The sequence below is a fragment of the Venturia canescens genome, chromosome 7, assembly GCF_019457755.1.
Source record: "Venturia canescens isolate UGA chromosome 7, ASM1945775v1, whole genome shotgun sequence".
NCBI lineage: Eukaryota > Metazoa > Arthropoda > Insecta > Hymenoptera > Ichneumonidae > Venturia > Venturia canescens.
In genome coordinates, this window is record NC_057427.1 from 7957606 (window position 1) to 7985386 (window position 27781).

General features: G+C 43.8%; 1 protein-coding gene across 1 annotated transcript; it reads left to right on the forward strand.

Moving 5' to 3' along the window:
* The first annotated feature begins 4 nt into the window (after positions 1–4).
* Positions 5–26676, forward strand: LOC122413917 (extracellular serine/threonine protein CG31145). The gene is made up of 6 exons (XM_043424598.1): positions 5–2584; positions 19468–19592; positions 20086–20164; positions 23420–23817; positions 24257–24530; positions 25236–26676. Exons 1-6 carry the CDS (start codon positions 2112–2114, stop codon positions 25435–25437), a joined length of 1551 nt encoding a protein of 516 aa, XP_043280533.1. The 5' UTR covers positions 5–2111; the 3' UTR covers positions 25438–26676.
* Positions 26677–27781: the final 1105 nt, after the last annotated feature.

Sequence of the window (27781 nt, forward strand, 5' to 3'; positions counted from 1 at the left end):
GTACAAAGACTCTTGGAGGGTCGAGAGAAACGAGAAGCGAGTATTTTGTCCACCGGACATCACGAGATAGCAAAGGGCCAAGGTTCGACGGGGATCGGGGGGCCGATGAGGAGGCCGTTGGGCGAGACGACAACGGCGGTTTCCCCGGTGACAGGGAGGCTGTGCCAGAACCCGAGGCAAGCGTCCGTGGTAAACCGGCGAGCGAGATCAGCAGGCGCGATTCGTTTCTCAAGAAGTTCGTAAGGACGACGCACATCGGTGTCAGCTGTGAAAAATTGGTGCGCAACATACGCAGAAGTCCGAAAGTTATAAGGAAGAAATTCTTTTCATCCCGGAGCAGCGAGTCTTCGGGTATCGTGGCCGATAACGTCGAGGACGATTACGAAAGGCCGAGCGTACCGATACGGAGACACAAGCCGAGAGATCCGACGAGCAGGAAGGAAGACGGCCGCGCCGCTCTCCCGTCGAGAGATGAAGAGGAGAAAAAGCGGGTTTTCCAGTTGGAGGAACAGTACGCAAGCTCTCGAAGCGTCTCGGTCGAGGACGTCGAAGAGCTCATCCGCTCCGAGGACAACTTGCGTCTCCTCGAAGCCAGGGCTTTCATAGTGAGGGAAAACCGTCGCGCGTCGCGTCGGATCGACGCGTGTTACGCTACCGCGATACCAAAAACGGACACTCGTCTGTTGCAGCTCCCGAAAAGCGATTATTTCAACGACGATTCCTCGGAGGATTCATCCCCGGAGACCGATCTCGTATTGACTGAATCGAGATTCCACAAACGCAGGAATCGTCAGGATTCGTCGAGCGGTAAAACGCCCGAGAAACTTTCTCCTCGGAGCGGCAAATTGAAATATTCACCGCCCCCTCAAGACGTCGATCGTGCAATCGACCTTGAAGACTCAATCGAGGAGCAAAGTTCCCCGCTGCCGAGGAGCCTCGGTTCGCGCGATCCCGAATCAACAACATCGACGAACGCTTGTCAAGGGTCATCCGATAAACTCGTCCCGAGCGATAAGAGTCTCGGGGAAAATCGCGAGCGCGAGCCTCCTCCACTCCCGACGAATCTTGTCGATCCAGCTCCCTCGACGTGCAACCGGCGACAGCAGTCGGAGGAAGACTCGGACGCGGCTGCGAGGCTCGCCGACGACGAGCAACGGAGCGCGGAAAGCAACGAGTCCGCAAAATGCCGAATTGCAGTATTCACGGCGGATGCAACGAAAGTCGAGCGCACCGGGGCAAAATCGTCGTTTGTTTCAACGCAACTGCGGCCGGTAAAAGACGACGGGAGGAAGAGTACACCGAAGACGAGGACACCGACGAGGACGAATCGTAGCCTGAGCTGTTCCGGTTCCAACAGCCCGAGAGCACCGAACGCGGTTCCCGGATCGAGCTCGATCCCGGAGACTTTTCGTGCTCGCGACGAATTGAGCCTCCGTCTCGTTGAGCCTCCGAACTTTGTTGTTACGATCAGCGAGGTCGAAAGAGCCGAGGAAAATAATCACGGGACTGGCGAATCGCCGTACGAGGAAAGACTCGAGCGAAACGGAAAAGTGAAAAGTTATTTGGTCGAGTTAGAGGGGCCGGAGCTGAGGGAACGCCTCGAAAATCCGAGTCCGACGTCGAATAGCCGAGACCGGGGGAATTTCGCTGTTGAATATTTTGGAGATTACGTTGAGAGAAAAGTAGATTACGAGTGCAGCGACGGCGTCGAGCCGAACGACCTTTGGCGGCGAGCGTCGATCGAGCGTTGCGACGAAATCTCGTTAAACAGGGAAGTTACAACGGCGAGGGAGAAAGGTGAAAGTAAATTCGTGGTTAAGGGGCTAAGGGAGAATCGTCGAGACGTGGAAAAGCGCAGAAGTTTGTTGAGCGATTTACCGAGCGATCGAATAAAGGAGGAGCCCTCGGCATCGGAGCCGAGGAAAAATAGCGAGGAGCGGAGCGATTCGAACGGGTCGAATTCGAATGCGACGAGGCTCGAAAAAGCCGAGGAATTCGTTAAAAAAATTGGCAACGTCAAGAGCTCCGGATCGCTGAGGTCCGCGAAAAAGTCGCTCCGAGCGAGCCACCAACGCAACGCAACGCGCACGAAAATCAAACCGGAATCCACCATGAAGATCGCATTCAGGGTTATGAGAATACGCGAAAAACTGATCTTCGGTATCAGCGCGTTCGCCATACTCTTCACGCTCCTCCTCGTCATGGATCTACAAATGGATCTCGGCTACAGCGGTCACCATCTCGTTCCGAGCCACGGACGCGTGAGGTTCGGCGATGCCCCAAACCGAGAAACCGTTTACAATAATTTTCGTCAAAAATTTATGCACCGCGGAAACGCGAGCAAAGAATCACCCTCCGGCGGTGACGCAGCCGCGGCAACCGCCAACTACAATCGGGACGACCCCCCGACCGGGCGACGCACCGGTAAAACCGATAAACCGGAAGCGCACGATGACTTTTCTGATCTCATGGATTACGTGATCAACGGGGACGGTGTCAATCCGGAAACTGGTGTAATACGAACAAGCGGTGAGGATTACACGGATAATCCGACTCTCGGAAGTCTCAAGAGAGCATCGCCGAGGTAAGTTTCACTGGAAACATCCGGACATTTAATTCTCTCGGAATAATAAGAGATGAGAGAGAGAGATAAGTTATACTGCTGCGTCCGGTTTTCGCTTCTGTTTTTTCTCATCCGCAGGGACAAGCTTCTTGTGCTAATCCGCTTAGTCGACGATCCCGATTAAGGTATTCCTTTCACGAACCCGAATATTCTACAAATTAATCATTTTAAATAACAGTTGAGTACAAGTGCGCGCGGATAGATTGGCGAAATTTCGGGTCAGATTAGCGAACATTTAACGAAGAATTGAAACTTTAAGGGACGAAAAAAATTTAAAGGATCCATAGCGACGATAAAAATAAAGGGTTACCGCGGATGCTTGAAAGAGATTACGTTAACGATAGAAGTTGGAAAAATGGCAGAAAGCAGGAGCTTTTCCTATGTAACCGCGCGACTTCTCGGAGGTTAGGAATCAGTCCAAATTTCGAGTGCCCCACAATAATTTGTGCGACCAAAAATACGCTCATGCGAAAAGAATACCTTGAAGAAACTCAAAATAACGCATCGAGATTCAATTAAAACAATCGATTGGTGTCCAATATTGTTGAAATAAAACGAAAATTATTTCGCTCCGGTTTCACCTGATCGTTGAAAATTTATCACCGTGGATGAGGCAACGTTTCGAACAGTGCGTCGAATCGCGATTAAATTTAAATGAGAAAACCTCCAAGCACGGAGTTGCGGTTCCCTCATTTTTCGTTCCCAAAGCAAAAAGCATAAATTGAATTTTTATTGAGTTCGAGTCGAATGGGGGATATGAAACGAAAATGCGAATTTGAACAATCAAGTTACAAGTTTTCTTCACCTTTGAATTATACAACGGTGAAAAAATTCATCGAGAGCTCTCGTAACTGCTGCACACTCCGGCCAATTTATCTCCACATGTATTATTGTCGTACACACAAAAGAATAAATAGCGACGGTAGAACATTTGCTAATTGTACATCGTAGCATACTCGGTCAAATTGCATAATAGCGTAATAACGCCGAGCACCCATTTCCTGGAATGTTGAACGCTGAGGTAGCAAAATTCACAAATCATTGTACGCTTGCATCAATTATTAGTGGCTCGCTTGCGAGAGAAGTGATTTACGAATAAATATCATTTCATTTGTATTCGAAATAATAGTCCAATTATTACGGTTTTCGTGACGGCAAATGATTTCTTTGTGAGGTCGATTCGCCGGCGAGGATTTTCGGTGAAGAGAGCTTTGAAAAACGAGTCGCGATTGAGCCCGTGGAGTGTCGAAAATTCGCTGCAATGCTCGATCGGACCATCTAAGAATATTGATCTTCGATAACGGACTCGAAAGTCTTTCCTGCTCGAGTGCAAAAAACTGCGATTAGAAACTGCTATTGAGGCCCAAGGTTTGCGGCTGAAGCGAGAAAAAAGCGTCAAGATACGACGCGACGCAGCTCGCTCAGTCGCCTCGCTTATAGTTTCCGGATTCCCGCGCGCCGCCCGGATTTCTCTTTCACGAAATTCATTACCCGGACGCTAGAGAAAAGAACGACGACAAAGATACAAATTTTCCCGGCAAAAAACGCGGTTTCACTCGGACTCTCTTGCTTCGGGCTGCTCCCAAAGCTACGTCGTGACGGCGCGCGCCAACGCGCCGCGCGCATCGTATTGAAACTCACTCAGCGAAGCCTGAAACCGAGTGTGCGTGTGTGTGTGTGTGTTACGAAACGCGCGAGAGATTGTGATCGCTCGGCCTTCAACTCGCACCGCGACAACGCACGATTCTATACTGACCGCAACCTTTCAATGAGGTCACCACGAATTGATGTACGCTACGCCGCCTCCAATTGGTGCACGCCGACCTTTGTTATTAAAACCGGGATAACGAGCCCAGCGAGTAAATAAGCATGAAAATACTCACGGAGCTGCGCTAGCGCGGATCTATAATCTTGTAAAACGTTGCTAATTTCCTGTCTTCGTTGCATTCGATACAGCGATTCGAACGACCGTCTCCTACACGGAGAGAATCAACGTAAAATTGACCGGATATATTTGACTGCGGGGTCGAGGCGACAACGAAAAATATTTATTCCAGTAACGCACTCTTCAATTTTCAATATTTTGCGGAATATTTTTCAGTTTCGCAATTGTCAATATTGCAGATAGTGAAATTCACGGTACGTGTACTAAGATCTACAAAACTTTTGGTCGATTTTACGTTTTGCGTAACGCTAAATGTCCTTGCCCTAACGCAGCTATCGAGCACTCGCTTCCGAATTTCTTGGCACACTCAAACGGTGATTAAAACACTCCAACAAAGGGCTGAGCGTATATTAAAAGAATGGGGAAATAGGCCGATGTAGCGATAAAAGTCACGGTGACGTCAAAATTTATTAAATACTCCGGCAAAAGTTCCTACTGTGAACGACCGATATTATTTTTTAAAAGGAAAATTCAATTTCTCTCGCATAATAATGTCGTGAATTGGAGCTCGTCACCGCACCACCGTTACTGGACGGTAATTTTTCAAATTTCATGCTCCGTGCAGCGCTGCGACTTTTCTGAAATCATCACGAGTCGCTGCTGAAAAATAAGGGATTGAGGCATCGACGTATTTTCGCTCGGTAACAAAGTATCGTGAAAATATTGTGAAATAGAAACTCGTGAAAAAATTACCATTTTTCGAAATTGGGAGCACTGGAATTTTCGAACAATTATAATTCCAAACTCTCACATTATTTTCCACGTCACGCACGAGTCCTCGTTGCGTCTGCTCTCGTCTCGAGTAACAAAAACAATTCGAGTATCAAGAGGCACTTCCGCTTTTCCATGATTAATATGCGACACGGGAAGTGTGAATAATACCGTTAAGCAAGTAGCAGCTTTTATATTTATCGATCTTACAACGAGGATTTATGCTCAGATGATTAAGTGTGTTTCACCGTGTTTTTTTTTTTATCTCCATCACTTTACGAACGTTTTCCTTTGGGAAAGGGATCGCTCCCATCCTATCGGGGTAACCTCAAAGCATCGTGGCGACAAATGTAATTACATAGAAACGCGTATCAAAGACAGTGTCACGACGACGGCGGTATCGAGTGGATCGTCCTTCGCAGAGTATAAATACGAAGGAGATGAAAAACAGAGGCGATTCTTTCATAAACGAATATTATTTCACGATTTCTATTGTCGTTAATTTATTCATCAATTTCCGAAGCTAGTAATTTCCGTACCATCAGCAACTCCGAAGCCGAATCATTGAAATTTCACTAATTTTCGATCTCCGTTCAGCCCATCGATGAAACTTTCTTCTAAGGCAACAGCAACGGGGAAAAATCATTGACAACTGACTAAAAAATAACGTCATTACTGAGAGCCGCAGATTCGAGAATAATGTCGAAATGATTTTTCCCTCGATTCTTTAATCCGACGAAATTATTCCAATACTTTTTTTCTCCCCATTTCTTCAACAGACCTCCCTCCCTGTCCTTAAAACCGTAAAAAAATTCTTCACCTTCGAGGATAAACGCCCCTTCGAGACTCAGTTTCGAATAATTTAATCCCCGAAGCAAAAACACTAGAGATTCTTGAGGCTTTGAAAAGAACCTCCGATTCCGTAGACTCTGAGACTCGATGGATCCTCCAATTGGGTTACGTCCCACTCTCGCATCGTTACACCGTCGCTCCCTGAGTGCTTGACAATTTTTTTTCGTTTCCTTTTGTTTTTTGTTTTTTTTATATATACGAACGAAACGTTTCGTTCCGGTTAAAACGATCCATGGAGCTTCCACAGTAGTCGGATCGTACACGATGCAGATGGAGAGTGCGTAGGACAACTCTCCCATGACTATAGTGTACACTACGGTATCATCGGCACGTGCGTCTAACACTCGGACACACACACAAAAGCGTGCATATAGACGGACATGAAATACTCGGATAGCAAACAAGCCAGGTACAGGATAATCATGTTCCTAAGTGAACGTACGAGCACCACGAGTACGTGACTATCATGTACGATAGTGGACAAGCTCTATTTTGTGATATGATTACTATCGCGAGGCAGAGAGGGAGGAGAGAGAGAGAATAAATTACCCTCGTAACTCGATATTCGGATATATAACTCGAAAGGAGAGATCGTCTCGTGCGCGTCTTACGCTCAAACCGCCTCATCGTAATCTGCAAACGATGTGTATGACGAAATAATGCACAGAATTGCGTCGAAGTAATTTAAGGAGGTTCAATTCCGACGATACAATGTTGCGATGCTAAAGCGCGTTGAAAACATTGAAAATTTCAAGATTATAAGAATTTCATAAAATTTGGTAAATGTATTCTTTAAAAATGTTTATGACGATAGACATTTTTTTAGATTTTTCTACCGCGTAGCTCTCGAATTATTGAACATTAAAGTTCACGTGTATAAGCATAGAGCTTACATCTCGTGCGTAAGAACTTTGATTTAACGCTCAATTATTCGATAAGCATGTGGTAAAAAGTGTATTTGCACACTCGATGCCAAAGAATACTCATGCCCGAAGGATCGTATTTTATGGGCGTCTAAATTCGCTCGATTTTTACTTCCTAAAGATGTTATCACTCGAAATTCATGTCAGAGTTATTAATTCGAAATAGTAAATACATTTTTTCAACTTATTTTTTGCCGGATGAAATATTACGAGCTATTATAATTGAACGGGCATCCATCACTTGCTGAACCCCACATTTCACTCGTCCCTCGAGAAAATTCTGTAGTTTTTGTGTGAAAATCGCTTTGGAGAGCGCAAAGGGAAAACACAACAGGAAATGGATCAAGAAAGAAGTGATAATAAAAAGACAGAAGGCCAGAAGTGGGCCAAGCCAAGAACAAACAAAATTCCTAAATAAGCAAATGTGAGCAGGTTACGAGTGCTCGTTATACCAATTTCGTTAAATCTTTAACGCAATATATATCTTTTTACTAGTAAGACAATCGTCTAGAATTTTTTCCCAGACCTTCATTTTGTCATGTGTACGTTTTTCATAAACCTCGTAAGAAGCGTTCATTCGTTGTATGGAAAGATAAACCATTTATTAACGCCCTGTGTATGTTTCTTCATATACATAAAGGCGTTTATCTCAATAACCAACGAGACGAACCCTTTAAAATTTGATATGCGTGTCAGTACCCGCGTTTAAACTCCGTGCAAAATTCAAGACTTAAGAAAATCGTTTCGTCCATCAATTTCTTTAATATGCTCGTAATGAGTGTATTCTGCGAGAGTGCACTTGATAATAACAAAGTTTTCAACGCTATGAAAAAAGAGGGAGTGAATTCGATCATAAAAACAATGTAGACGTACTATAAAATGCGGATAATTATTGAGTTGAGTAAACTTCAAGCGCTCCATTGATATCGTTCCTACTGTCTGGTACAACGAGGAATGAACTTTTATTATTTGTTCAAACGAGTAGTTTACTCGTCGGATCGAGCGTAACTTCATTCATTGCCTCCGCACAATCGACCATTTTTTCAACCTCGTTTTACCACACTTTCACACGCATTTTTATTCAATTCCATCGGAAGAATGCGTTATTGAATTAGTATATAATTGGGAAAATGAAACACCGGATTCTCCGCGGACACCCGAGCCCGCACGTCATCATCGACTTCCTCATTGTATGAAAGACCATTGCTCCTCCCCACTCTATAAAAAAGCGAGGAGAGAAGTCGGGGAACTAGGATTTGCTAACAATAGGCTGATATCCTATTTCGGAGGAGGACGCGTCGATTGTTTAATAAGGAGTATGTGTACTGTGCAACGGCTCATACCGAATTCCGTCCCTTATGAGTTTTGTGTACGTGTGCGAGAGCGTGGACGTGCTTGTGTCTGTGTCCGCTGAGTGTGACAGGGATGAACGCACATCACGACCGCGATCTCTCTCGCTCTTTCGCTCGAGAGATTTTCCTCCTCAATTCTCGTCGAGCTAATGTTTGCCCGGAAATAATTTACGGGATACTCCGCGTATTGTGGACCGAGGTGAAATGAAAAACGTGTACATTGTATTTTGGCATATGGCTCGAAGCTTTTCCTCCCCTTCTGCCAAAGCCCATATTTTCTGTCGTTTCGAACGAAGTGCAAACGTCACGAGCGTCTTATATTCGCCTCGTGCAATTAATGAGAGTAAATTTATCCCTCGATTTCGATTTCATTTCATTGCTTTTAATTAAGCTGCGTCGATGGAGAAGCGAACAAAAAGGAGTCATGGGAGAGAGCCACGTTCCGAGGGAGCTCGTAATATTTGCACCGTCTTTTTTGAGGCTCCTTTGAAATCTCGAGACATTAAACAATCCCGAGTATTTCGTGTTCCTATAGAATTCCCTTTTATCTCTCGACCGGAAGCAGCGGAGTACCGAATACGTGTAAACGATTTTCTAGGGGTGCTGAGGATTATCCTCGCAGCTGAAAATGCTGACGGAATTCCATAGCTTCGCGGGAGTGGATGCTGCGCGCCGAGAAGCTGCCCCGAGCTCGAGCCACCTTTCAGTTATTTTTCCTATATTTCCGGTTATAAATGAATCAGCAGGGGGAATAAAGCGAATGTTCATTATTTTCATGTTTCGTTTGGAATATCCGACGACATTTCGTCGTGCGCGATTCACCAGCCCCGTGGCGTGTGTGACTTTTTAAATCGACGAGAGCCCAAATTCACTTCTCGTGTTTCAACATCCAGTCGAGTTATTGCGACACCTCGCTGTACATTTTTCACTCGAACTACCTGTTAGTCGAGTCGAGGCTCTGCGCGGAATCAACTGAAAACTTCAGTCGCAGTAACCTGTGGACTCACACGCGGCCGCACCGAGCGACTAATCCACCGTCTCTTTTCCTTTCCTCTTCTTCTCTCTCTCCTTTTTCGCTTTTTCTTCGTCCGCGACTTTTTTCTCGCGATCCTTTCCCACAGCAAAAGCAGCCGAATAGGTTTTCAGAGAAAAATCTTCTTTCGTTTTCTCGAACGGCGAACGGGCAGCTGGCTGAGCTACAATGCCAATCGAACTTGAGATTTCAACACCAGAGACGTTAAAAAATAGTGTAAAATCACACAAACTCTCTCCATTTCGTTCGGATCGCTTCTCTGCTTTGGAAACGACCTTAATTCTCAAGTTTTTCATCGACCAAAAAATAGTGCGCTTTACCGAGTCAATTCGAAATCGAAAAGAGAGTTTTCCAGAAAGCGTATTATTCTACCTGCCCAGAGGGACGCGCTAAAGCTGAGAGAACCGTTCGAAAACGTGTGCGAAAGACTGAAAATATAATTTCTGTCCTCGGCTGCCAGTGGTAGCAAACTCGACGTGCCATTCAAGTGCGCGCACACACGCACGCACGGCTTGGAATCTTGCATAAGCAGAGAGAGAAGCAGGATTCCATATGCCATCGGGCGAGACCCGTCGAACATGCACATATTCGATTAATTTGCAAAAGCACTCAGCCCCCGGATACTACCTGAGTTAATAAAATCTAGCGGACCAATCAGCTCGCATTTTTCACCGGGAATACGTACCAACCGGTTCCCCATCTCCGAGTAAAACCTTTCAAACCCAAACAATCGAATGCGACAATATTGATGGAGATTGCGAGTAAAAAATCTACAAAATTCTTCGTACAATTTGACAGCAGAGTTCATCGACATTAGAAACTCTTTTTCACGGATTCTCCACTCCAAAGATCCGACGTTATCGTGTCTGGTACAGACTTGAAATCCCTGAGAAGACGATAGCTCGAAAAAAATGCAAAGTTCGATTCAAGCCGAGACCACGAGTTTCAGTTTTGTCAAGAGTCAAAATATCGAATTGATTTTATGCTACAACTTAATTTCAATTCATTTCTATTATGTTATAACCAAATTTGAATGCGTTTTGGCTTAAAAAAAAAAAAAAAAAAAAAAAAAAAAAAAAAAAAAAAAATGAATTTTCGTACGGAATTTCTATTCAATGATTTTAGGGAATTCAAATGAAGTTCATGATTTTAAATTCGATAAACGATTGAACATCAAAAGTTGAAAAAAAGTCCCATCTATGAAACAACGTCAAGACAAAATATTGAATGGGTGCGTTAACGCAGTCGTAGTTAAATAAAAATTCGACGAATCAACATTTGGTTAGGCATAATTTAAGTGGCTTTTGTTCACTATATTTTTTTGTGCGAGTTGGTGAGAAAATCCGAGCAGAAAATGGGACAAGAACGGAACGTCACTGTCCGCGGTGACGTCGAGTTTGGAGCCTGATCGCTTCAAACGTAACTGCGAAAGTGCGGCAGTTTTCCTCGGAGTACGAAAACTCGTATTTGGCCGTTATAATTCCGTTTTGAAGCGCGTTGGTCAAACAGTTTGATGAAACAACGACTAAATTCGAGGCCAGTTTGAATGTATTATGAATGGGTGTACAAATACGGAGTCGGTACAGTTGCATCACGGATTAGCAATCGTGACGAAACATTCGTCGGATTCGTGCATTCCGTAAACACGCGTCGATTTCCGTGTGTGTGCGTGCAACGGTATTTGTGCGCGAGCATTTGGTGGTTTTGGGAGCGTGTTCTCGCAGGGTCCGCGCGCGGCGGGAGCCTTTGGCAAATGCAAATTTGTGTTTCTGCCTCTCTCGTTATCCCGCGGGACTGAATTCTCTCGCTCTCGTAAAACCGGCAGCGAATCGCAGGCTGCGCGCGACTGCTTTGAAGCTGGTACGGAGAGGTTTAAAGCGTGCTCGCAACGCGACAGAACAGTTCGCGGGTTCAGCCTCGGGTTCAGGACCGAAGAGTTTTAAGGTATTTTTCTTCAGGACGTCGCGTTAGCGAGATAAAGTTAAGGTTCGCGGGGACTGGATTGGCTCCGCACTCGCGAGTCGCTGGATCCCAGAGGGGAGCGAACGAGAGCCGATTTCTTCGTGATTGAACGATCAATCAAGTTAATCGGTGTTATCGAAAGCTTCTGAGAACTTTTGAAAGGCGCTGTTCTCGCGTTTCAATGCTTCGACGTTGTTCAATGTCGGCGTAGCGCGGCCGCCGCGGTGAGCTCGCCCAGCAGTGGCATTTACTGTTGTTATATTTAATATCAATGAAAACGTATATAAACATTTATATACAGTACGAAAATCGGAGCTGTTAGCACGGAGAGCAAATTGGATAGCCCTCGAGGTCGCACGTATCGCTAACTCGCTGGAGTTAACGATGACAGCGGGCGCCCCCTCCCTTTGGGAATGTCACACGGCGGAGCAGGGCCATTGACTTTTGATTAAAACACGAAAGCTCCGCGCCGCTCTAATGACCGCTGGAGAGAAAAGGCCCCGCGGCCAGCGATCGGAGCCTCGTGCAGCTCGCGCTTTACGTCTTTATGAAATTCAGCTATTTATGAAACTCCGAACCCGGGGACGTCATACCCTCTCTGTACAAAAGCACTGGACCGGACCGCAAAGCGGAAGAGGGAAAGGGCGGCCAATCCCCCGAGTGAAATGAAGCTGATATGCGCGTCTCGCTTGAAAATTTTAGATCAAAGCTTCCGGTTCTGCTCCGGAATCGTAAACCGGCCTGCTTCTAGCACTAATTTTTACTCCCGCCAATCTGTGACGCTTTCAAATCCCGAATGCGAACTCGTGGTAATCATTTTTATCGTTGGTACAACGAGAACGAATATTTTTATAAATATTTCAACAAATATTTGTCCCCGGGGAAACTCTTGCGCTCCGCGGCGACCCCGATGCCACTGTTTTTTCTCCATTATACAAACAGGGAAACACTGCGAAGTTTGGGATTCGCATTTCTAGAAACCAATGAGCCGCCCTGGCTCAGTCTGTCCGCAAAGATTTTTCAAGTGGCATTCGGCGGGAAAGACTCTCTCTCTCTCTTGGTTCCTTTCAAAGACAGACGGACTCTCGCGGTGTTTACTCGGACGCAAGTTTCTTCAGAGGTTCCTTACGCGAGGGTTAAGAAATAGTGTACACACGCTTTTCAAAATAGTCACGAATCTCTTGGGTGCATTTCAGCCTTCTCAACGACTGATGCACCCGGAAAGCGATGCTCTAATTCTTGAAAATGCAGTGTCCTCGATTGGGATTTTTTCGAAGTTGGCGATTGAATTTCGGGATTTATTTTCTCACTTTGAAACGCGATGTCGATTCCAAAATGACATTGAGTGACGCTCAAAAGCGATAGCCAACTTTTCGGATACTCGCGTTCGAGACGGAATCGGTGGTTTCAAGGGAGTTCAGCATCCCGAAGCATCGCGTATTTGTATCCGCAAGAACCACTTCGCGCGCCGAGTCTCGTAGCTTTTTTGCTTTTTCTCTCTTCCTCATTTCCTTTCGTTTGCTTCTGAGAGTGCTGCTCCTTCTGCATTCCCCGGTGCACGTGACTGGTGCATGAATATTAAACATTGATTTACATTCGTTTTGCGAGAGACGAACACACTCGACACCCTTTTCTCGAGATGTGTGTCGCCCGCTTTTCCTACTCTTGTACAAAAGGACTCATAATTTCTGAAGAGAGCATTTCCAAGAGTTTTTCAGACGAGGCAATTTCACCCCCGTCTCGTCTCCCCCTCTCCTTTTGCCTTCACCAAAATCGTGGCAAATTTAACCTTCGAAGATATGCAGCAATGATCCAATCAATTATCACGAACACACGGAGGAAATGAAAAAGTTAAAACGGCTATTGCAGCAACTGAAAGGAGGAAAAACCTTGAAACTTTGCAAATTTTCTCAGCACGAAGCTTACATTTGTATGAAAATGAAATTCGGTTTCTATGGCAGCGACGGTAATTTTTATCGCCTTCCGATTTTATCCGCGTGTTGACGCAACTCTTCCAATTTCAATTGAATTGTCAGTGCGTCGTATAATGAAAGTCGTGAAGACCGTGAATGGATGATTTTATGGGAAACGAGCATAAAAACAGTAACGCGCGATTATAATTTCGTCGCGGTTACCGGAGAATTCGTGGTGATATTGAATTTTCGTTCCCGATCGAAAACCGGATTGTATTTTCGCACGGGGAGCCCTCGAAATTGCGGTACGTTTCTCGTTTCGCAGGTTCCCATGGCAATGTGCTCCGCTGCATTGGCTGATTAATAAAAATGAATATTCGCGAGGATTCATCAGCAATAATGCGAACGAAATTCCATCCGCATATTGCTAGTAATTCGAGAATAAATAATAATCGATATGAGCGGAATGGAAATTCATTTGCTAATTAAGGGGGCGAGGAAGAGAGAACGTGCTTTTTTCTCGTGCGTGTGATCTCGAATGACACGCCACGCGCGGCTCGGCGGAGGCGCCGATACGAAAGTGCGGGAGCGAATTAACGCCGCCCGAAGTATTTTACCACCTACGCGAATCGCAAACGATCCTCTTGCTGCTATGAAATATGGAGCTACGACTCGTGCCATTGCCCACTCGATTGTTTCGCAAACAGTGCTTAATTACGAGAAAAAATCAATGACGAAAACCGCATTTTTTCTTTCTTCGAGGGGTTCGAAAGGTTCTGCGAGCATTCGCGTATTTTCGTTGAAGCTCCTCGATTCATTTTCAGGTGGTTTACGAGCGGAGATTATTGTCGATTTATCGTGGCGAGTTCGCCACGCTACAGCGAGTTTCGCGTGCTACTAATTTCCATAAACGTTGGAAAGTACAGTGTATAGAGAAAATGAAGAGGCAGTGAATGCATGTGAAGGATGGTTTTTAAGGGGGTCCGCGTCAATAATGGAATCAGGCGGGTCTCGACCGAGCGTTCGCTTCCCCGCAGCGTTTCATGCTACAACAAACGTCACGTGCTATTTATTGGGTCGAATAATTGGCGTGACTCGATGCCGAATAAGGCGACGAGAGCCGAGAATCGGAGGAGTGTGATAATCCCTTAAAAAATTTCGTATTTCGCCGTGCCTTGTCTCGAGCGATGAGAAAACCGTGAATTAAATCGAGGGAACTTTGGAGCTGCGAGTTTCACTTAATCGCCTATTCCGTCGCCAACTTTGTGCAGGATTTTTAACTCGCTAACAAGTCAATCAAAGAATCGCGCGAGTGTACGAGTCGATAAGGCCTTATCAATTGTACGCTGAAACCAACGAATATCGATAGTCATGTGTAAATTGGAATTGATATTTGAGCGATTAACACGCCTGTTCGTCGCGTTATCGTCGAGCACGTTCACCAAACAACTGATTAAGTTCGACAGTCTTTTTTTGATGACGTGGAAAATAAGTGTCGCGTCCCCCTTAAAAAAAGGGATCACAATAAACAATGAAAAGTGTATTCGACGATTTTTCCTATCTTTCAAATCATTTTTCGCAGTGCTACTTTCTCACGATAAAAATAACGAAAAGAAAAACGATAGTGAAGCTTGCTCGTCACATTGGTTTTTCAAGACTATTCTAAAACGATATTCTCAGCGGTAACCAAGTGCAAATAACAACGCGAACGATGGGAAAGAGCAGGTAGCTCTCGCATATATATGCAAATTCTGTTTAGAGGGATGCATCGGTGCAATTCACTTCGGTAAATATCGTCGACTTTGCGAGTTTGCTCGAGTCTTGCTATACGCAAACGTCTCCTCTGTCACTCGCTCTCTCTGTTGGCTACAGGCAAATGCACCTGCGCTCTATAGGCTGCAATATTATCTGAAAGGGCACGTATGTCCTCAGTTGTTCTGCAACCTTCGACCTCTCTCGCTCCCTCACACAGGCACACTCGATCCTCACTTAGAGGGAGGGAGAGAGAGAGAGAGAGAGAGAGAGAGAGAGAGAGAGAGAGAGAGAGAGAGAGAGAGAGAGAGAGAGAGAGAGAGAGAGAGAGAGAGAGAGAGAGAGAGAGAGAGAGAGAGAGAGAGAGAGAGAGGAGAGAGAGAGAGAGAGAGAGAGAGAGAGAGAGAGAGAGAGAGAGAGAGAGGAGAGAGAGAGAGAGGAGAGAGAGAGAGTGAAGGAAAAGAGATACGATGACGAAGAGGAGTTCAGTGACCTCGGGAAGAAGCGAAGGATCATCTCGAGATTACGATGCAAGTCATAGCAGCGTGATGAATTGCACATATTCGCTGAGGTTTTCGAAAAATGTGATCGCGTCCTTCACGATCCATAAAGTGGAATTGATTAATCGCTGAGATGAGCCTCTGAATAATGTTTTCGTTGCGAAAAAATCTTGAGGAATGATTCTCGTTTTAAAATAGCAACGCTTCGATCCTATTCGCGTATCATTTGCGAGCTCGCAACTCAGAATTAAGGGGATCGAATTACCATGCTTTTTTCTTCTTATGTCCAGCACGGACTCGTGTCAGTGAATCTTGAAAGAATTCCCAGAAATTTTAAGGGGGAATGTCCGGGGATAGCGGACTAATCGGTAAGAGCTTGTTTTGTATTAATATTCGAATTACATAATTCAATTTTAGCCTGTAGAACCTTAAAACGCGTTTTTCTCGAGACCATGTTTTTTGACCTGGTTGACAGCACAACTTTGTCAAATTTTGTCCAATCGACTTCATTGAATTGTTTACTTTTTTTGGCTCAATTCAGTGCAAAATTTGTGTGTCAAATTCGATTTTCTTTTAAATCGCGGTCATTTTTTTGTAATCAAAATGTTCAAATTTCCTGCGATGCTGCGACAGGTATACTATTGTAATTCAATAATCTTTTTGAATTTTGGATTTCAGGTGCTTGCTGTGGCACCTGTGCCGTCAACCATCGGGGAGTCTTTTTTGAGACGCTATTTTGCGAGCGCTCGCCTCTGCTCAATGAAATGTACTAAAAATAAAAAATAAAAATTTCCTCGTATACTTCATAACTTCAATAATTAATGGACAAAATTTCAAATAATTTGATCGAGCCGTTTTCTCCAAAAAAAATCCCCCCAAAAACTACCTCATTTTTCAACCTGTCGCACTAATATTCCCCCTTAACGAGAAGAAAAAACTGCGTGTCTCACGAGCCACGCGAAAAGTAGATGGCAAAGGCGCCCAATTATTATCTCGAAAAAAATAAAATTGTCATGCAGGGCTGTGAAAAAACGAATTGGGAAACAAGAAAAATTGCCGGCGAGTTCTCATCCGTCTCGGGGCGAGGAAAGTCTAGTGTTTTTGGACGAAAGAAAAACCTGCCGAATCATTATTCCCCGCTCACTCTCACTTTCTCATTCCCTCCTGCATCATCTTAGTCTCGTCTTCGTGTTGCTCTCTGATCTCATGAATAACGAATGAGGGAAGTCTCTCCTTCCTCGGGTTGGTAACGCGCTCAGCGTTATACCTTGTTCCTCATCCTTTATTCGCACTTTTCCACATAACACGAGACATTCGACGTCAACTCAATGTTCAAGTTCGACTGGCATATGATATAGTTTCCCTCGGAATTGAATTATCATATTTTGAGGACGAATTCATCCCTCTCTCTCTCTCTCTCTCTTTCTCTCTAAACCAATAAGACGTCGATTCCCATGAAAATTAAGTTTCCTCTCGACCTGCGTGTGCTTCGAGCATAGTAACGAGCTAATCAATCATGGCGCCCTTTCGTGGGCTCGATATGCCCAAAAAATCATTTTCGATATTATCACAAGAATCAATCGAACGATCGTGCGTATTCAGTGTCAATGAAATTTGACGAAAACCTCGTGAATTCAGTAAACTTGTGAGTTTATTAAAATTATAAAAACTCACAAATCGCCCCCATTTTTTATGAGAAACTACGAGTTTTTCGATCGAAAGCATTCAGCTCATCTCGAAGCTTATTCAAAGGTTTCAAGGTAACGTAAAATACAGAAAAGCAGAAAAATAACCTCATTTTGGAAGCTTAACAGATGCTCGATCGTCTCGTATGATAGTGAAACGGAGAGTCCAGGAGCCCGGATTCGTGGAAGAGCTTATTGCGATCTATCACTCTCCCGAGAATACATCGTTCCTCGTACGTTATAGAGCTTCCCGTGCATACGTGCTGTAGAGTCGGAGAGCTCCCAGTTTAATCAGACTATTCCCTAATCAGACGTGACTTCGTTCCTTCGTGCAATATCATTTGAGCTCACGTAAATTTCGTTCGAAGAACAATCATTCGCGCGAGGAGATCGCGCGCGGGCGGAAGCCTTCGCGAAGAGGTTTGAAAATTAGCTGGAATGAGCGACTGCTTTTCGAGGTTGAATCGCTGTGGAGTCGGTGGCCGAATAAATTCAACATTTTCGCGATATCTTGCGTCAAATAAAAGAGTGAAATAACGTTCAATAAATTAAAATTCCCAACGCGACATTATTCGTTCATTTGCATATATCTGCTCAAACGTATTTTTGTACAAGCACATAAATTTCATAATACGAAAAACGAAAGCTTGTAAAAAATCAAGTCTCATTTGATCGTTCCTCGAACGTTAAATCCACGAAAATAAGAGCGCGCACGTCAAATATTGCTCGAGAGAGGACGAAATAATGTTATTCAATAGTCTGCAAAATATCGTCATCGAGCCAAGAATAAATGATGGAAAAACAAAGCGATCGCGAGACCCCCGCCACCGCGGTTCGACGAGCCGAATTTCATGAAATTTTTATCTCGTTTACGAGAGAAGAAAAATTGAAGGTAAACAAGCAGCCCACCTGTGCAATTACCATTGATTATAAGAAAAAGGGGTTTTGAAGAGCAAATAAATTGGAACGACGCAGAGGTCTGCGTCGAGATTAAAAAATGGGAATATAATTGAAACTGATTAAACTTTTTCATCTTCGTTCGCATTTTTATCTCGCTCGCGTCCGAGACGAAAGGGATTATTCTCAAAGATTTAGTGTCCCTTCGTGTCGCATATTTGGTATGCAACCCGCAACGCCCTTCCCGCTCCCCTCGGCCCTCTTCTCGCAGTCTTTTATACGTGTATATATCGGAGTACTTTGCTCCGGTATCAAAGACTACGAAAGTGCAAGGGCAAAAGACAGATACCGAGCGTACATCACCCTTTTCGGTCGCACAGCTTTTCCAAGAGGCGCGCGATACACGGCGGAACGTTTCGCATTTTTCATGACTCCCCCGGCTCCTCTTTTCTCTCCTCCCTTTTTCGTATCCGTCTCGCCCTGGCTCCGTCTCATCTTTTACTTACACTTTTATTTCCCTCTTTCCGTGCGCGCTGCTCCGATCTTTTTCATCGAAAATCTATAGGCCTGTGGCTTGAGTAAAGAAGAACTCGATACAGGGATACGCGCACGAGTGGATTCGACGTCGATGCGCGGGAGAAAATGTTTAGAGTGTCTCGAAAGCCGGGCTTCGAGTCCACGAATCTGTGCAATCGTTCAATCCGAAAAATCAAAGTTTTCGGTCAACTCTCTCTTCTGCGACGAAGCGTTGAGGAGTCGCGCGAAGCGACGAATGACGTCCAGTGAGCGCGAACCCAGGCGATTGGCCTGCTCCCAATTTTTTCTTCACCGTCTCAGCATTGGGAGCTCCCAGAGAAAATCGCGGAGGATTTTTCTCTTGACAATTCCACGGTCTTTTTATCCTGCGACTCTTGCAAACGGTTCGAGGAACAGCCTGTACCGTATACATCAGTAGTAAAGACTTTGTTACGCGGAAAACTCGGCCTCGATCCACCCGAAAGCTATTCAATGCATTTTAAAAAGCTCCTCAAGCCCCGCAACGCGAATTGCTCTCGCAGTTCAACGGAACGGTATTGAATCTAAGATGTTCCCTTTATTTATCATTTTGTTGAAATGAATATAAATTCGTTTTATTGGAGCCCGGGGAATAAGGGATATTGGAGATTTTCACCGGCGCTGCATCGGCGATTCAACTATTTTGCTCTTTTATTACGTTTATTCGAAATGCATCTTCGAAAATAATTTGCTTCCAATTCATATTTTTGAGGATTTTTCGACACCTTCGAACACTCACGACTTTTATTATCTTTGTTATACAGGAAGAACAGTACCGTTCTTGAGAGGTTTCATCTGGAAATATCGAGGACTGAGCTGTATCCTAAAGACTCGAGATACGTCGATGAAATATTGAGAGAAATGGCGACTCGGACGATTCTCCACGTTGGTGAGTCACGCCATTTATTTGTACGATTAAACGTTTACTTTGACCTCTCAAAGCGTGAGATTATTTCCACTGTGGGAGTGTCAGAATAAGTCACCGCGCCCGGGGTACGAAGACGTTCGAGTATCCAACAGATAAACAAAGTACCGAAACGTATTTTTTCGCTTTTTATATTTCCTATTTGTTCAGGACTGTTTCGAAAAAAAGAGTGACGTCGCTCGGCTTTTCTCGGCCCTACCAATTCACGATGCTCCGTTCCTTCGAAGAAAGACTCTCGAGGAAGGTCAAACGAATTAGACTCCGCAATAGTGATTAAATGAAATTAAGGCGATTCTTGTTGCGTGTCAACAGCAGCTCTCGCTGTTATACAAAGTCTCATTTTTTAAGCGTTTTTTTCAACGAGCTTCAAACGACTGGACAGTCATGTGCGAAACAATAATTTTCAATGGGGTGAAAAATGTTTGTAATCTCATCGAGAAAATCGATTCTGTTGCAGTTCAGAAAGAAGGTGGAACTCAGCTGAAGCTCGTGATTGATTATGCGGACGATATGCAGGCGTTATTCAAGCCAATGAGGTGAGTCAAGCTTTTTCATTGATTCATAATCAGGTGAGGAACCCTTTGGAATAATTAAAGTCCCATTATCAATGCAAACTTGGCCTCTTATCCGCACGAGCTTTTATCGAGGTTCGAAATATCAAGAGAGCGATTTATTCCGACACAAAAAGTTTCGTACAATTTCATTTTCATGGCGTAACACGATTCCCAGGTGGATTTTTACAGACAGCGAGGCAACGATTTTCCATTATTTTAAGCAACGAGAAACACATGCGATCGTCGAATCGATGAGTAACCCGATGGAAAATAAAAAAAATTTTTTGTCGATTTCACTTTTCCGGTAGTTTTTCTGCTCGGAGATTAAAAAAATTCTGCGCTCGCAAGCTTTTTACGAAGAGTCGAAGAACCGGATCGATCTCCTGCCGTGAGACAATTTTTCCTCCGAAATATTGAGGGCCCTTGCCTAGATTTTGCCACATTTTTGGCGTCCCCGCCCCGAGAATATCTCCCACGCGAGAGCTCCGAGAAAATTGTGACGTTAAAACCGCGGCGGGATTCAATGGTTCACGCCCACGCGCACGAAGCTCGTCGAGAGTTTTTCGCCCGCGAAACGGAGCGGTAATCCGCGCGAGACGCGCTCTCCGAGCGGTGCGGCCTGAAAAAAGGGAAGAGAAAAGATACGCGTCTTACGCGAGCCTCCCAATGAGAAAGACACGGCGAACGAGTGCGTACATTTGCCTCGTCTCGTTAGAAAAAACTCCCTTTTTTTCTTCATTCCTTTATTTTTGACCCATAGAAATATTCGCCCGAAGCTTTCTCTCCACGAGCTCCGCACGGTAAAACTAACTTTTTACCCTTTTTATTATGCGAGTGTGGAAAAACTCGAGAAATTTTCACGTTTCGGGGCATCGCATTGTAAAACGCAGTGATAATGAAACTCCAGCCGAATGAACTTCGCGAGAGGCTCCAAAGTGCTCACATTTCAGCTCGTTCGAGCTTTTTCAATTACTCGACGAAATTCTCGTCAGTCCAACTACTTTGCGTTATCGTTCATCCTTTCAAAGATAAACACTTACTCGATATTTTTTCAAATTACTTTTACGACACACTCGTTCATATCGAATGGTGCGGAGATAAGAAAAATATTGAAAATAGATTACAGAAATTTCATTCTAATTGGGTTCTTTTCATTCCCGGACTACTCGAGAAAAAAATAATTTTAACGACCTGAAAATGTGCATTGGAAATACGTTTGACTGTTTGTGCTGACATAAAAGATAAAAAATTTAAAAAAAACAGGAAAAGTATCAAATTCGGGCTTTATTTGGTGTTAAAAGTCGATTTTTGCTGAGGGAAAAATACCGACGATTGATGAGTCAAACTCGAAGGAATAAAGTTTATGAAAAGTGACGAAACAATGCTATAGCGAGAATAACTGAAATTATTTGTTTCTCGCGGGAGGAGGAAGAAATGATGAAAAATATGCGACTGAAAAGCCGCAATTATGGGAGAATTCATATTTTTCTGGTGCGGTACACCCTCCGAGTGTATTTTCTGCCGTGTTCGTTCATCCGCTAAACCCGCGTTTGAGAGAAAGCACTCTATTTTATTTATGCATAAGCTGCGCGAGAGCAGGACAACGAGAGAAGACGGGAGCAGATCGTCGAGGGGGAGAAAGACGAAGGCTGTATTCGCCCGCCGTTAACTTTTTTAATCAGATGCAAATCGGACACTAATTACGTAGCTCCGACGTATTATTAATTAACCGAAGTTTGTACTTGGCGCCCACAGTTAACGGGAGAAGCGGTATATTTCGAAATTTTCACGACCTCGTCGGGCCGGCGCGCGCCTCGCTGCCGCGCACGATTCGGCGAAAGACAAATTCTTTTTCTATAAAACTTTCAAGAGCAAGTGCCTCAATTTCGGCAAGTTTTCTCGTCTTTTTATCTGCATACGAAATATTTATAAAAACCTTGCGAGAGGTCTTTCAACTGGGCTGTGCGGGCGGACTAAATTTCATCACGAAACTTCTGTCGGAGCGATTTTTCGACGATTCGTAGCTCCGTAATGAAACTCGCGAGACAACACGCTTCTTCATTCTCTTTGCAAATGCAATAATTCCATTCATAAATTCAATAACCGAGTTCTCCAATTCCAGCGAATTTCAACGTAAACGAGAATTTCTATAAACTTGAATTATCATACGGAAATCCCTTTTTTATTTTGCACCAAAAGGTGCAGAGGCCAAAAAAATTCTTTGAGAATTATCAATCGAATTAAATGAGATTGGAAAAAGGGGCTTTGCACGCGAAGAAAATTGCCGTCCGAAAACGACGCTTCGACTCGCGGCCTTAACGCTTCGGGGCGTCGAGAGGCTTCCATTCTCGCCTTCCTACTAAGTAGAGTTACAAGAGTAACGCCCACGTGTCACATAATACCGACGTCCAAAGTGATGCACATCCCCGATGTCACTTTCAGACACTTATTATGCAGTCTTCTCCTCTCCCAGTGAGAAGTGCAGTCTTCGCTAAGCGTGGGCGCTTAACGAGGATGGAAGAATTGCACTGGACTGACGAACGAGTAATTTCAGAGACGAATTACTCCCTTCAACGTGAACCGATAAAGCTCCGTTTTTCTGTCCCCGAGATTTATCGGGTCTAAACAAGTTTCGAGACTCAAATATCGAAGTAAAAGGCCAAGTGGCCGGTCCGATGTTCGTGTTCAGGAAAAAAATGGGAGATTTACCAATAAAAATCAAATAAAAACTTGATTCGTCTCGGAGCTCGCGGCTCGAATTGCTTCAATTTCGTCTGCGAACTCAAAAATTTCGTAAAAAAAACATTTTCTCCGTCCAGCCTTGCTTTTAAGCTCGTGCCCGAGGGATCGTATTTTACGAGTGTCCAAATTGGCTCGATTTTTACTTCCTAATTAAAGATATTACCGCACTCTAAATTATACTAGAGCTTTTCATGTTGAAAATCGGATTAGAGAGCGCAAAGGGAAAACTCAACAGGAAATGCGGATCAAGGAAAAAGTATAAATATAAAAAGACAGAAGGCTGTGACAGGAATGGGCCAAGCCAGGAAGAAAGTTAGCGAGACAATCGTCTCGAATTTTTTCCCAGACCTTCGTAACATACTTCATTGCGATTGTGTGCTTTTTCATAAGCCACGTAAGAAGCTTTCTCGATAAAATCATTTCGTGGATGAAGTGCCTTGCAGCGGAAAATATTATTTTCTATCGGAGCAATGATTGTTGGATTTTTTTTTGCAGATTTCCTCGAGAGCAACAGACCTTGCCGAACCATTTTTATTTCACGGATTTCGAGAGACACAACGCAGAAATAGCGTCTTTTCATCTCGACCGTTTGCTCGGTTTTCGACGCGCGATGCCCGTCGTCGGTAGAACTTTGAACATGACGACCGAGATTTACCAGATTGCGGATGGAGAATTGTTGAAAACCTTTTTCGTCAGTCCCGTCGGCAACGTGTGCTTTCACGGCCGTTGCAGCTATTATTGCGACACCGGTCACGCAATATGCGGCAATCCTGACACACTCGAGGGCAGTTTCGCCGCTTTTTTACCGAGCAAACAGTTCGCCAATCGCAAAGTTTGGCGACATCCTTGGAGGCGAAGTTATCACAAACGCAAAAAAGCTCAATGGGAGCACGGTGAGAAACAACATTATAACAGAACCACGATGATTCGCCTTTTCTTTCCGAATCTTTCGAATGAGCAAAACCTTTAAATCATTGAATCATCTGAATACGAAAAAATTCAATAAAAAGAAAGTGGGAGGAGAGAAGCAAAAAAATCGACAACTTTTTTTAGCAACAATTCGATGGCTAAAGTAAGAAAACTCAAATTTAACGAAGATTTCAAGAGTCGAAAAGAATCCACCTCTTTTGACAGTCATTCGTGCTTTCATTCCCAATTGTTTCAACTTTTTATGAAAACACTCCAAATTTGCAAGTAAAAATTGTTCACCGAAATAAAGAAAAAACGATTTTGTTCGTTTTTTTTTTCAACATTTCCCCAATAATGTTTTCACAGTATACTTTTTAGAAAGCGACCGAAAAATGAATCTTTGCTTTTACAATAATTTTTAAGACTCGGACTATTGTACCCTGGTGAGGGATATTCCCCCGTACGACGAGGGTCGACGACTCCTCGATCTCATAGACATGGCTGTTCTTGATTTTTTAACCGGAAACATGGATCGTCATCATTACGAAACTTTTAAAATCTTTGGCAACGATTCGTTCACACTGCACCTCGATCACGGACGAGGATTTGGCAGGCCGTATCACGACGAGATATCGATACTGGCGCCTCTTTTGCAATGTTGCATTATAAGACAGAGCACTGTTAGCGTGCTGCTCAAGTGAGTCCATACGAACAAGTTTTAAATCTTGAAAACACCTTTTTTTTAACATATTCCCTCTATTTTTGTTTCCATCTTGTTTTTTCACTGTTTATTGTCCTGATTTCGTTTAGCTTCCCACCATTTTTACGTTGCTGCACTTGTTCACGCGTCTTTTGACAATCCGCGTTAACAACGATTCGTATTTTTGAACAGATCCCAAAAGCTCGCACCCACTCTCATTTTCACTAATTTCATAATACGCTCTTCAACATTCTCGTTCTCACGATATTTCATCACTCGTGTACAATCTTCATTTTTTTCACGTCACGCCATTTACGAATGGCAAATAAAATGTTGAAAAATTCGAAATTATACAAAGAGTCTTCATGAAAATGGTATTATTTATAAAATCCCAATTTTCAGTATCGTTTTATCCTTCGATTCTCCACAAGTACTTTTGTTAATAATAGAAGATAAAAAATCATTCCATCGCGAGGATTATTCCAAGAAGTAATGATTCGATTAATCTTTTTATCATTTTCTTATTTTCACGAGTATTTGACAGAGCCCCCCGCCCCTCCTCCCGTTCGACGTCGATCAATAAATTTGTTTTGATTCGTTTGAATAAAGCAAAAGTCTCCGGAATTGCTTTATTTGACAACCCGAAGTAGAATTCCGTATATAAGATAAAAAGGAAATTAAAAGGAAGCATGAAATTCGCAGATTTCACAATGGTCAACCGCGGCTGAGCGGAGCGATGCGTAAGAGCATGGGAGTAGATCCGATAGCGCCGGTTTTATGGGAGCCACATTTGACAGCGTTGGACAGGCGGGTCGGTCTTGTACTTCAAGCGGTGCGAGATTGCCTGGACCGCAGCATCCAGCCGGATCAAGTGATACAAAGCAGAGAGAGCGAGAACCGTTGAAGAGGGAAATAAAATGAGCAATGACTCGACGAGAGTAGACAGAAAAATGAGAGCCTCAATTCCGAGGATGAAAAAAGCTCGGTCAACATTGACGAGAGTCGAAGCAAACCGCGCTGAGCTCTCAATATACTCTCTCAGCTTTACTCGCCGAGAGGGAAGGAAGGGGAATTAACGGAGCAGCGACGAATAATAAAATAAAGCGATATGCAGATAAATAGTTGGAAGAATTTTTCAAGTCTTTGTCACCCGAATGATTGAGAAAACGAAGAGAAACGAAAAACTTTAAGTTGACGAGGCTGCGAGCTCCCTCTCATGTTCCTGTACCTATGTAAATTATGTATAAAAAAAAGAAAAAGATATTTCAACTATTACGAATATTTCCTAGTAACGATAAGTTTAGTCGTAAGCGAGGCTTAGCTGGCATTTTTTAAATGAAACACTGTAAGTGTGGAGCACAAAAACATGAGACGACGAAGTGGCGAGCTTCATGGGGCCATTCGCGTACGTGCGCACCTGTACAGATTGGGTGTCTAAAAATATCATTTTTTCTCATCTTTCAATGAGGCCTGAATGACCTTGATCGGGAGACTCGAAGGTAATGGTACGCGCGAAAACAAAGTGCCGCGTGCTTCTTTTATCATCGTCGCGTATCGATTCGTCCGGCGTTTTGAATCGAATTAATGAAGAAAAGAGTAATTTTTATAATGTGAATTTTAAAATGACGAAAATCAGGGCGCTCTTACTCGATGAGTTTGAATCCTCGTTCGAATTCACTCGAAATTCCAATTATTTGCCACCATTGTTTCATGCGTTAACGACATAAAAGCAGGAGAAATGTAGTCGTTTCGATTTCTGAAAAAATATTTTCAAATCTGCGATAACGATCCATTGAATTATGGAATATTCAGTCACTTCCGGTCGGTCGAGATGAGCCAAACAAATGTTTCTACCGCTTGTCAAGCGCGTACGAAATTACTACGGAGCTTTTGATCCACGAAACGAACCGCACAGGCGCACGAAAAAAAATCGTGAATTTGGATAATCGAGATAAGACTTTTCGTGTATAATTCGATGGCCCAAGAGTGGTGTGACGAACGAATGTACGGAGCGAAAAAGATTATTTTTCGACCTCTTGTCTATGTAAAATATTGATATGAATATTAAGTGTATGAATAAATAAGTGTACATACACGTGTAATTGAATGTAAATGCATAAATATACGAGCGTCGATTTGGAAAGAAGATAAACAATTATTCCGGAGGAACGAGCACGCGTCAATGAAGAAAGCATCTTTTGTCACGGGCTCCGACGGGTCGGAGAGTTTTGGCAAGCTCTCTGTACCGTGCGTCCTTACGATACGATCGGGATATCTGAAGGTTCAATTTCCGAAAGTCGAGCTGCGTTCGGAAAACTTTTTCCTCGGCCTTACTTCCTCCTTTCCTGCTCGTGTGAAACTCGATAAGGATGTACAAAGTTTGGCGTATGTATAAGACGAGGGGAAAAGGATTTTCAACTCGGGGGGAAAAGCCATTAAAATCGCTCCGGGAATTTCCTCGTGACGAATATATATGTACGTGGCCGCGTGTGAAAAAGAGAGAAAGAAAGACGCCGAGGGGCAAAAGGACGAGAGAATAAAAATGGCGAAACTGCTGTAGAAGTTATTGGAGAGAGCAAGAGAATTGTTTTAGTTGTTTACACGAAAACGTTTCCACCTTAAAATACAAACTTCATTCTGGCCTCGTCGATATGATTCTGTTCTACACAAAATGCCTAATAATATTTCTGCACGTAGATTTCGCTGACGGATGTTCTCGAGGTGAAAAAAAATCACGATTTCTGTTTTCATCGTCGATGGTGTTGACATTTAAATTTCGACAATTTTCTACTTTTCTCGTCATTCTTATGGACGCTTACGTGCGCTTTTTTTTCAAATGTCATTTTGTGACGTGGCGTATGCGAAGGACAGAAAAAAATAATACGAAACATCGACGAAACGATATTAGAGAAATAGATTGTGGGATTTGTGGGTAAAGATCGAACGAAATAAACGGATGAAGCTTTTTCGTCACGTTCATCGAAAGGAGGACAAATACAAGAGGGAGTTAGTGCCCCAGGCGCAAAGTGTTTGATTTATCAATTGGGGACGAACTGTCTTTCCATCCTTCTCTCACCCCCACTTCATTTCCGCTACTTTTTCCCACACTTTTTTTTTTCTCTCATTCGGTCTCTCACTCTTCACTCCTTCAAACTTTCGTGCCCCGCGCCGCATTGGTCGGGAGGAAAATATCGTCGGGTCACATTGACGAGAAAAATAAAGCCACGAACCTGCGAAGACAGTCGCGA